The sequence below is a fragment of the Trachypithecus francoisi genome, unplaced genomic scaffold (assembly GCF_009764315.1).
Source record: "Trachypithecus francoisi isolate TF-2019V2 unplaced genomic scaffold, Tfra_2.0 Contig01103, whole genome shotgun sequence".
Lineage (NCBI taxonomy): Eukaryota > Metazoa > Chordata > Mammalia > Primates > Cercopithecidae > Trachypithecus > Trachypithecus francoisi.
The window spans coordinates 20,101-31,811 of record NW_022681140.1 but is presented as its reverse complement, the minus strand read 5'-3'; the positions used below and the strand labels follow the sequence as shown (position 1 = coordinate 31,811).

The 11,711-nt window shown below is 35.1% G+C and overlaps 1 protein-coding gene across 2 annotated transcripts; it reads right to left on the bottom strand.

Moving 5' to 3' along the window:
- Positions 1-2,849: 2,849 nt before the first annotated feature.
- LOC117090720 (ankyrin repeat domain-containing protein 62-like) lies at positions 2,850-10,705 on the bottom strand. Of its 2 annotated transcripts, XM_033223310.1 has the most exons (7): positions 10,586-10,705; positions 8,507-9,430; positions 6,990-7,142; positions 5,189-5,259; positions 4,772-4,850; positions 3,885-3,929; positions 2,850-3,092 (listed from the first exon to the last, which is right to left on the bottom strand). In XM_033223310.1, the coding sequence occupies exons 1-6, from the start codon at positions 10,688-10,690 to the stop codon at positions 3,924-3,926; spliced, it is 1,338 nt and encodes a 445-aa protein (XP_033079201.1). In that variant the 5' UTR covers positions 10,691-10,705; the 3' UTR covers positions 2,850-3,092; positions 3,885-3,923. The 2 variants fall into 2 exon arrangements, with proteins under 2 accessions (XP_033079201.1, XP_033079192.1); XM_033223301.1 differs by lacking the exons at positions 2,850-3,092; positions 3,885-3,929 and having other exon boundaries at positions 4,607-4,850.
- Between the last annotated feature and the right edge of the window lie 1,006 nt (positions 10,706-11,711).

Genomic DNA, 11,711 nt, shown 5'->3' with positions numbered 1-11,711 from the left:
ATCTGGTCTGAAGTGTAGTTTCAGCTCCGTGTTTACTCACTGATTTTCAGTCTGGATTATCTGTCCAGTGTCGAAAATGGGGTACTGAATTTCTCTAGTATTACTGTGTTGCAGTGTATGTCTCCCTTCGGATCACTTAATGTTTGCTTTATATGCTGTTGGGTACATATATTTACAATCGTTATATCCTGTGGCTGAATAGACCCTTTTATGACTGTATAATGACATTCATCATCATCTTTTTACAGTTTGTGACCTAACATCTATTTTGTCTGAGATAAACATAGCCACCTCTTTTCTCTGCTTTTCTTTTCATTTGCATGAAATAACTTTTTCCATTTCTTCACTTTCACTCATGAACGTCATTTAGCATTAAGTGAGTCTCTTATATGCGGCATATATTGAGTATTGTTTTATGTTATCCACTAAGCCTCTCTCTACATTTTGAAACTATTAGTTTGTTCTTGCACTGCTAAAAACAAATACCCAAACTAGGTATTTATAAAGAAAAGAGGTTTAATTGGCTCATGGTTCAGCAGGCTGTAAGCATGGCTGGAGAGGCTAGATCTTACATGACTGGAGTAGGGGGAAAACAGAAAGAAGGGGGAGGTGCTACATACTTTTGCAAACAACCAGATTTCATGAGAACTATCACAAGTAATAGCAAGGGAGAAATCCACCCCATGACCCAGTTACGTCCATCCAGGCCCCTCTTCCAACACTGGGGATAACTGATGCATGAATCAGTAAAGTTGAAGGATACCAAAATAAGCTAACAAAGTAAATAGTGTTTCTATATACCAATAAACAAACTATCTGATGAAATTTTAGAAAACAATCTCAAGTACAATAGCAACAAAAAATTAAATACTTAAGTGTAAATTTAATCCTTTTGTCTTTTATAAAAAGATAAAAAGCCCTCTATATGAAAAACCTATAAAAAACCAATGAACTGGCCGGGCGCGGTGGCTCAAGCCTGTAATCCCAGCACTTTGGGAGGCCGAGATGGGCGGATCACGAGGTCAGGAGATCGAGACCATCCTGGCTAACACGGTGAAACCCCGTCTCTACTAAAAATACAAAAAACTAGCCAGGCGAGGTGGCGGGCGCCTGTAGTCCCAGCTACTCGGGAGACTGAGGCAGGAGAATGGCGTAAATCCGGGAGGCGGAGCTTACAGTGAGCTGAGATCTGGCCACTGCACTCCAGCCTGGGCGACAGAGTGAGACTCCGTCTCAAAAAACAAACAAACAAAAACACCCAATGAACTACAGTTTAAAAACACAATAAAAAGATATCCTATGTTCATGAACTGGAAGAATTAATATTGTGAAACTGTACAAAAGGTAACATACTTAATGCAATCACTATCGAAATTCCAATGTCATTCTTTTTTTTCTTTTTCTTGAGACGAAGTCTTGCTCTGTCACCACGCTGGAGTGCAGTGGCATGATCTCAGCTCATTGCAACCTCTGCCTCCCCAGTTCAAGTGATTCCCCTGCCTCAGCCTCCCGAATAGCTGGGACTACTGCCACCACACCCAGCTAATGTTTGTATTTTTAGTACAGACATGGTTTCATCATGTTGGCCAGAATGGTCTCGATCTCTTGACCTCATGATCTGCCCACCTTGGCCTCCTAAAGTGCTGGGATTACAGGTTAGCCACCATACCTGGCCTCCAATGTCATTCTTTTACAGCAACGAAAACAAAATTTTGACATTTGTATGAAATAAAGACTCCCAACTAGCCAAAAGAATCTTCAGCAAAAAGAACAAAGCTAGAGACAGCATACTACCTGATTTTATTACATATTGTAAAACAGTTGTAATCCAAATAGCATGATAGTGGCATATAAATGGACAAATTGGCTAATTAAACAAAATGGAAAACCCAGAAATAAACCCACATGCTTACAGTCAACTTATTTTTAACAAAGATGCCAAGAACACACAATGATGAAGAGACAGTCTCTTCGATAAACGGTGTTGCAAAAATGGAATATCCACCAGAAAAATAAAATTAGACCCTGAACTTACATCATATTAAAAAATCAACTCCAAATAAAGACTTAAATACAACACTAGAACTGGAAAACTACTGGAAGAAAACATAGGGCTAAAGCTCCATGACATTGGTCTAAGCAATATTGTTTTTAATATGACACTGACAGCACAGTCAACAAAAGCAAAAATAAGACAAATTTCTTGTGGCTCATGTTTTCAATTTCTGGTCATTACTTAATCTGGTCATTACTTTCTGGCACTTCATGGCACTTTCTGGCACCAAGGGAAAACAGATGAGAAAGGCAGGGACTATAGTTACGTCAACAGTGACAAACACTGGAGTTTCAGTCAAATATGTGCCATCTTTGTAATAGATTTTGACATGTAAATTCTAAATTATCTTCTCTTTATAAGTAAATGTGAAGCTTAATGACATGGCATCTGTTAGTATCTTCGGCCATTTATTGAAGGTATGTGAGCTAAATCCTTTCAAGGCATGTGAGCCAGTGCTCCTGAGGAAAGCAGTGACATACATGCTTTGTCCTGATGTCTCCAACTACGTAAAACTTCATTAAAGCTACTCCTGAACAACATAAAGGAAGTTCCCTCAGTAAGATAAATCCCAGTCTTTTGCCCCAGGAGAGAGAATGTGGATTATAGAAGAATAGTGGGTGTGAGTAAAGGGGGAAATTATTTGGATAATGAGAGTATATTTTTTCCTTTGAGGCAAGGAAGCAAATCATGAAAACAAGATTGGAATATAGAAATATGATACTAATATATATGGTAAATTCTTGAGAAACGAGCCTGATAAAACAAAAATTTAAAACACAGAAACAATAAAGAATACAAGATTTAGAACAAAGTTTATGAAGAAAGTATAAAAAAATACATTCATGTTCAGAATATATAAAGAACTCTGACAAATCAATAACAAAAAGGCATCAATTAAAACATGGTCAAAGGATAATGACCAGGTTTTTCATCCAAGAACATAGACAATGTCCAGTAACCACGTGACGATGCTCAACATCAAAGGGAAAGGCAAATCAAAACCACAGTGAGGTACCACTTCACACCACTAGAATGCCTATAATAAAAAAGATGAAAAATAAATACTGGAAAAGATGTAGAGAAACTGGAACCCTTATACACTGCTGGTGGAAATGTAAAATTGCGCATTTCTGTGTCATCTACATGCCATGCGAGTCTTAAAACCAATTGTCAATTTCTACAAAATAGAAAATGCGCAATAACTCTGAAAAAACCAAAAGAATACATTTAGAGGAAAAATACAACCCAGTTTGAAGAATTATTACAAAGCTACAAAAATTGTAACAGTGTGATTTTGGCATAAAGATAAAGAGATCAATAGAACAGAACAGAATCCAGAAACCAGGTATACATAAAACGCGCACACACACGCACGCACACACACACACTCTCACTTTCTCTCTCTCTCTTATAATATGACTGGTCAAGTGATTGCTTATGAACTGTAATTGCTTGATACATGAGTCTAGCATCTCTTGGCCTTAAATCGCTACCATAACCTTGAGAAGTTGATGATACCTTTGTTTTCTGAGAACAGCTGCAGTGTGCAAGCTGACAGTTCCATAGAGATGGAACAAGTGTAGAGCCAGGGGAAAAAAGGGATACACACAGACTTCTTAAGATTTTTTTTAAAAGCTATGGAAGATGATAAACTAATGAGGCATAAGTATACTTTTCATTATGAATGTTTGTGTTGTCACATCTTTCAGTAATGTGTATAAGAAAAAGTATTTAATGTGGTACTTGTTAACCAAGCAACACATTCACTATTTACATTTATTTCAGAAATCCATGATTTAAATTTAATTCATAATTTTTGGCAACATATCTTCATCTACTTCTGCAGTTATGTTCTCTTGCACACCGGCTACATCTGAAAAAGTCAAATATTATTAATAATGTTTAAGTTAAACAAGAGACATTATCATGTAGCCCTTTCGTAAGTCAAGGAGCATCTCTATTCTGGGTTGATCATTTCTAACTCGAAAATCTGAAATCCAAAATGCTCTACAATCTGAAACTTTTTGAGCACATGCATGATACCACAACTGGAAGGGTCCACACCTGACCTCATGTGACAGGCTGTGATGGAAACACAGTTAAAACTTTGTTACATGCAAAACATTTTTGTAAAACATTGTACAAGCCAGATGTGATGGCTCACAGCACTTTGGGAGGCTGAGGTGAGTGATGGATCACCTGAGGTCAGGAGTTCGAGACGAGCCTGGCCAACATGGTGAAACTGTCTCCACTAAAAATACAGAAATTAGCCTGGTGTGGCTGCACGCACCTGTAGTCCCAGTTACTTAGGAGGCTGGGGCAGGAGGATTGCCTGAACCTGGGAGAGAGGTTGCAGTGAGTTGAGATCATACCATTTCACTCCAGTCTGGGCGACAGATCAAGACTCTGTGCCCCACTGCACCCCCATGCCGGGCAAAAAAAAAAAAGAAAAAGAAAAAGAAAAACATTGTGTAGAATTATCTTCAGGCTATGTGCATAAGGTATATGAAACATAAATGTATTTCGCATTTACACTTGGGTACCATCCCTAAAGTATTTCATTAGGTGTATACAAATATTCCAAAATCTGAAAAAATCCACTTTTGGTCCTCCCAAACATTTTGGACAAGGGATATTCAATCTGTCCTATGAGAAAAATAAAATTCCTTTTCAGTGTGACAGAAAATAAGATTGACTTATCAAACTTGAACTTACCAAAATGTTCTGAAGCTGCTCAATTTTGTTCACTCGCTTTTTCATTCTAATTTTTAACATGACATTTTCTATTTTAAGCCTAAAATACATATTTTAAAATAATTAGTCAGACATAATTTTTTAAAAATCATATAAATTGTGAACAAACATCTGAAGGAATAATTACATAAATTCTGAGATATTTGAAAAGTAGAAAATTGAGCAACTGTTGTTATTTTTCTACCTTTGATTTGTAGATGATGTGTAAAATTAAAAATAATGTAGAAAATTTATGCATTTCAAAATAGCTTAAAGCTGAAATTTTTCCTTGGCTTCACATAGACATACTTATTATCTTAACTGATATAATTCTCATACTACACTAGTCATTTGCTTTATAAATACTCAAGATATTTTGTATACTGCTTTAAATTGTACTTTTGCACGTGGTCTGGCATCTCCTCAGCACATCTTAGAGTCTCTGTGCGTTGATCCTGCATTTCTTGCAACTAAAACAAAGAATTAAAAACAACCTTTAGGTGTGGAAATAACCCAAATGCCCATCAATAGGTGAATGAATGAACAAAATACGGTTATACATAAAATACTGTTTTAGACTATCACAATCTATTTTATTAAAAAATGATAATCTAGGACAAATCGACCTATTACCTGTTTTAACTAAATTTTACTGGAAGGCAGCCACACCCCTTCAGTCTGCATATTGTTTATGGCTACTTTTGTGCTGTAACTGTAGTGTTGAGCTGTTGCAACAGGGATCTTATGGCTCACAAAGTCTCCAATAATACTACCTGGCCTTTACAGAAAAGTTTACTGACCTATGCTCTACGATTAAAACACAGTATTTTTCTTTTTTAATTTATATTTTATCAAATACTCACATTTAATAAATGGGTAAAATGGGGAAATATAGGAAATTACTTTATAGTAAGCATTTATATTTTTCAATTCCAAACACCACTATATCAACTATAATTTCATTTCTTTTTTGTCTGTATCCATTTAATTTTGTTATAGCAAGAAAACTTGCACTTTTTTTTTTGAAACGGAGTCTCGCTCAGGCACCATCTTGGCTCACCACAACCTCCACCCACCGGGTTCAAGCGATTCTCCTGCCTCAGCCTCCCGAGTAGCTGGGACTACAGGCACGTGCCACCACCATGCCCGGCTAATTTTTGCATTTTTTTTTTTAGTAGAGACAGGGTTTCACCATGTTGGCCAGGATGGTCTCAAACTCCTGACCTCAGGTGATGCACCCGCCTCAGCCTCCCAAAGTGCTTGGATCACAGGCGTGAGCCATGGCATCTGGCCCATTTTTAACATTTAAAACTAAGCATCATCTTTCCTTTCCAGGGAAACCACAATAAAATTTTAAAATAAACAGAAAAATAATTAAAATAGACAAGATAAATTTCAGGTAAAATCCTACAGGTTCTGCTGATTCTCCTATTGAGTGGCAGGGCTCACGTCATCATTAGAAGATAATTGATTTAAAAGTGTATCTTAAACTGCAGAGATGTCCATTGAGCATGCCAAAGGAGAAGCCATGTTGTCAAAATGCCCACCTGACCCACCCAAACATCTCAAACCTACCCTTTGCCGACCTCCTATAACCCCATTTGTAAATTTTTGTGTTTTTATTTTTTTAAACAAGAGAAAGTAGACACATACATGTTGGCAAATGCTAACTGTCCATAGTTCTATGACTATGACTACAGCCCAATAAAAAGTCAGAGTAAGGATTTTCATCAAAATCCTAATTTATTCTGTAGAATGGCCTTTCTGTACAAGTTAACCAGAAACCCATGAAGTAAGTAAGCACAAGTCTTTATTCACACAGAAAAGTAGAGATTAAAACAAGAAAATTTTCTGAAACATTCCATTAGACATTATCCTCTGAATTAATCTGGCTTGTCTCCACGTGGCAATGAAAAAAATCACTAAAAATATACTGTAAAAAGAAAAAATAATTCTCTAATCTTCTGTGAGAAATGATGTGCAATTCTCAACTTTCATAAGGGGAAATACTAAGAAAAATATTTGTAATTATAAAACACGGCAGAGATTGAGAAATGGGTGTATTAGAATCAAATTTTAACAAAATTAATTATAATGAAAATACAAAAGAAAGCTCTCCACTGAAACTGGTGTCCTGAAACACTTGATATTATTTAACCAGCTACAGAGTAACTGTTGACATGCTAAGTTTCATACATACTTGACTTCTCAGCTGGCCTAATTTCTTTTTTGAATCTCGTGTCTCATCTTCTAAATTAACGTGACGTTGTGATGAAATCTCTAGCATAGCTTCTGACAGTGACTGTTTGTTCAGGGCATCCCCCACTTCTCGCTGAAGCTGTCTCATGACTACCTGGTAAGATGTTATTTTTGTTACTGATTTTACATATCACCTTATGATTAAATTTTGTTAACAGTATGTAACTCTAATGTATACATTTGGAGAACTATCACCACACACATTGATTCTTCTTCTTCATGTGTACACATTCCTATTTATTTCTGAATCCAGGTAAGGATAAAGAAGGTGTTATCTTTGTGCCAAACTGGTGCTGTGTTACTCATACAACAGATTCAGTGCACTGATGAATGTGCAATGCTTAAAAACCTTCTGAGGTCTCAAAAGGAAACAGGCATGTGGGTGGGACTGGTGGTAGTGAATTTTACACTGTGCAGTGCTTTCCCTCTTTTTAATAAGACGCTCAAACCAACCTCAGAGTTCCTCACATATTCAGTCACCAGCTCAAATCATTCGAATCGATTTCCATCTCAGAAGAAAAGTAACATGCCAATGGCCTTAGAGGCTCTAGGTAACCTGGCTTCCACTTCCCTCCCTGACCTCAGCTGCGGTGTCTCTCTTCGCTAATCCCCACCATTCCTACCACCCCTCATTAGTCTAAAAATGAGGATCCAATGTGAAACTAATAAATCACAGACAGCTAAGCTTATCTTTGTACTGGACAACATTATATCCAAATGAGAGTCATTGAGCCTTGAAATAAAAATTATGACCATATTATGACTGAAAAATTGAAAGTAAGTTATAAATGCCAGTGGGAAGATTAAATCAAATATGGTTTTTGGCTAACATTTATCACATTTTCCCCATATTATAATGTAAGAAAGATGTCTTTAAAGAACGGAATGGTTGTATCAATACATAATTTGAGACTGAATTATTTTCAGATTTAAGTCAAATTGACAGTGAATAAAAATAAAATTATATCAATTACGATACATTAAAAGCTATTGAGGAAGAATAATTATAAAATAGGAAATACACTTTAGTTCATCTGGGAAATGTGGAATTAACTGTGAAAGTAATCCAATTAATTGGATCAATTTCAAAATAACACTTTAGGTATGAATATTTCTTTATATCTGCTTTATCATAACCCTAAAATGTGGCAACATACAGAAATTAAAATTATTTCAACAGTCTAAGACTACATTATAAATGTTAGTCTATATTAATATTTTGTAACTGAAATGCTTAAATTTTGCTAAGTGTCACATTGTCTTTACTCAAAGGAAAGGATCTCCTAGCTCTAACTTTTATTTGCTGGAAACAAGTTACGTTTCTAAGGTGATATAGCAGAACTGTTTATCACGTAGGTACTTTGATATTCAATTTGATTCAGTGTTTAGCCATAACCAAATAGACTTTAAATTTTACTTCAGAAGGTTTGAAAAATACTTATTTTTCTTGATACTTACTTCTCCTTCTTCTTTCTCTTTTTCACATTGGCATTGTCTTTCTTTTAAAAGAGTGCATTCCTTCATCAACTCCTTATTGTTCTCTTCTAGCTTTCTACACTCAGCTTGAAGTTTTTCTACAGTATCTTCACATTTGGCTCGGATATTAATTATTGTTTCTTCCTGATTGTCAGCTTTCTTGTGAGCATCATTACACTGCTGTTGATACAACAGATTTCGGCTTTGTAGTTGAAATAGTCCATCCTCTACAGATTGCTGCTTTCTCACGTATTTTTCAAAAATAGGTTGGTCATTGTGGTACATGTGCTCAATGTTCTTCAGTCGACACTGTGTTCGGCTTAGGACTCCTTGTATGTGTTCTACAGCCAATGTCTTTTCTTTGAGAGCCTCTCTTTCATAATGGAGCTCAGTTTCCAGGCCACTGGATGTACTCTCAACTTTAGAAAGTTGCTGAGAAAGAATCTGAATGTGAGAATTAATATTTTCTTGTAAATGACAGCATTCATTTACTGTGCTCTGGAAAGCAAGCTGTCGGTCTCTTTTTGCTGACTGACACTGATCGTGATCACATAGGGCAGCAGCCAGTCTACAAGGGTATGATTCCATTTCTGTTTTCAGTCTTTGTGTGCTTTGTTTTTCCTTCTCTAGCTCCAAATTGAGCATTGTATTCTCATCCATCAGAGCATGAAGCTCTTTACTGTAACCGGTTATTGTTTTTGTTAATGTTTCCTCATTCAGCTTTAGAGTCTTTTCAAGATCTTCATTGTTTTCCTTTATAATTTCAATATCCTTGAAATATTTCTTTTCAGTTTCCTGGTTCTGATATTTTATTGTGTCTGTTTCCAGCCTGAGTCTGGCAATTTCATCCCGCATCAAGTGATTTTCCTGCCACAGGTCTCTTTCTTTTTCATGAGTATGAGAACTCTAAATAAAACAAAGAAAACTTTCAGCTAGCACCCAATAAAATGATATGTTATGATTTCTTCTGAAACCAAATAAGTAATAACCTGTTACATTTATACAATGAAAGAGTTGCCATCTGGATATCCAACTGGAAAAAAAAGTTGAATCAAAACCTCAAACCTTTTAGAGCATAAATTCTCAAAAGTTCAAAAATGTATTTGAAGACAATGAATCTATAAAAGAAAAAAAAAAGAAACCACTAGAAATGACTTAAGAATCTCAGAATTTTTTTTAAAAAAGGCTTTTACTGAATTTCAACAAACCCCAAAACATAAATGATTAAAAACTATGATTACATTTAGAAACTGGGTTTACACACTAACATCTAACCTTTACTTTCCCTATAGTAAGAGCCTTAGGTCTGCAGATATCTGGACAGATGAAATTTTCCAAATTCCTTAAGTTTCTTTTTTCTGTGAATATTTTATAGATAATTCTACTTTTCTTACATTTTTAGAGTCAGTTTTAACAATGATATGTATTGATAAATGACAGATCTGGGCATTGTACTAAGCACTTTTGTATGCATACATCAATAAATTCATTTAGTTATCACAATTCTGCAAGGAAAGGTCAAAAATAGAAGCAAGTTGCTGGATTTTTCCTAGGTCCTCTGACTCTGCTTCTAGTGCTCCTCCAGCAGACCACAGTTACTTCCATGGGGTAGACATGCAAATACAATAGAAACCTTTTCTTTCAAAACACCAAAGAAGATAACATTTATAAAGCTCTTCTTAGGAAATCCTGAGATCACATACTATTATGATAACTTTTATTTCCTTTTCACAATGTTTGAAACCGTAATTAATGTGAAATAGGGAAAACTACACTGAACTATGTCACTAGGAACAGATTACTTATCAACAAAATATCATTAAGCATATATTATGGGTTATCATTGTTTTCCAAAGGTCTTTGAGCTGAAATAAAGTATAACTTTGAAGCCAAGATTTATAATAAATAGTTGTAGTTATAAGTTTCATTTATTTTTAAGATGAAATAAAATTTGTGGCTTGTTTTAGAGCTACATCATATATATATATAAAGTCGAAGGGATATTCTAAGTAATATTAATAAAATATTAGAAATGTAAAATTTTACTAAACATTAATTTACCTCATTTGAGCTACTTTTTACAGTCTTCAATTCCACTTCCAACAATTCGAGAGTCAGCTGAAGTTGTTTTTTCACTTCGGTTTGTGTCCTATACTGCTCTTCCATTATTTTTAACTCTTCTATCTTTTTCATACAACTCTTCAGCCTTTCTTCTTTCTTCTTCTTCTTCTTGTAAAATACAGCTGTAGTTAAATATACTTATCTTAAAATCCTTTAAAAACAAAACACTCACACGCTGGTTTACTATCCTAATAAAGTGCCAATGTTCTTGAATATTTTATTTCTAGTTTTCATGTTAATATCTCACTTTGATATCTTCCAAAGAACATACATAAATTGAAAGGTAGTAAGGAATGAACATCCTGCTAGTTGATTAGCTTCTGTTATTATTAATTCTAGTAAATATTATGGAAAAGGATGTTGAAAATTATTAGGTAAAGCTACAAGTTAAAAATTACCTTTTCTTCACACAGTAATAATTACTCCTCAGTCAGGATGAATCATTTAGAGTTAGCTATTTTAAAAAAAGATTTTTTTTTAATAAACAAGTTGATACCTTCACTAGAAATAATTTTCATCTCATGAAATATTGCAGGTATCCCTAAACAATTTACATTGTAAGATAGCACCTTCAGATGTCTTCTCGCAACATATATCTCCAGATGACAATAATCCAAGACTAAGCTAAGGAATCTAAGATGTTACCCACACGTCTTATGTTTCTTTTTCTGGTAACACTTTTGACTTATTCTGTTGATTAGTATGTATTTTACAAGCAATTTAAAAATCCATTCTCAAACAAGACAAGATCTAATATTTAAACAACAAAGAATAATATCTGCCTTCCGCATAGAAGTTTGAATTAATTTAAACTCTGCAGCACAGACAGATGTTGACTAAGCTAATCGGTAATCACTTTCCATTTTACTTTTCATTCACTGCATATTAAGAGTAAAACTGGGCCAGGTGTGGTTGCTCACACTGTAATCCCAGAACTTTGGGAGGCCAAAGCCAGTGGATAACTTGTGGTCAGGAGTTTGAGACCAGTCTGGCCAAAATGGCAAAACCTCATCTCTACTTAAAAAAAAAAAAAAAGTTAGAAAGGCATGGTGATGCATGCCTGTAA

Excerpts from the sequence above, each read along its gene's own strand:
- LOC117090720 (XM_033223301.1), bottom strand. The coding sequence starts at position 10,690 with ATGGAAGAGCAGTATAGGACACAAACCGAAGTGAAAAAACAACTTCAG. Across the intron at positions 9,431-10,585 it reads TAAAAAGTAGCTCAAATGAG|AGTTCTCATACTCATGAAAA; the intron begins GTAAATTAATGT and ends TGTTTTATTTAG. Across the intron at positions 4,851-5,188 it reads ATGCCAGACCACGTGCAAAA|GCTTAAAATAGAAAATGTCA; the intron begins GTACAATTTAAA and ends TATGTATTTTAG.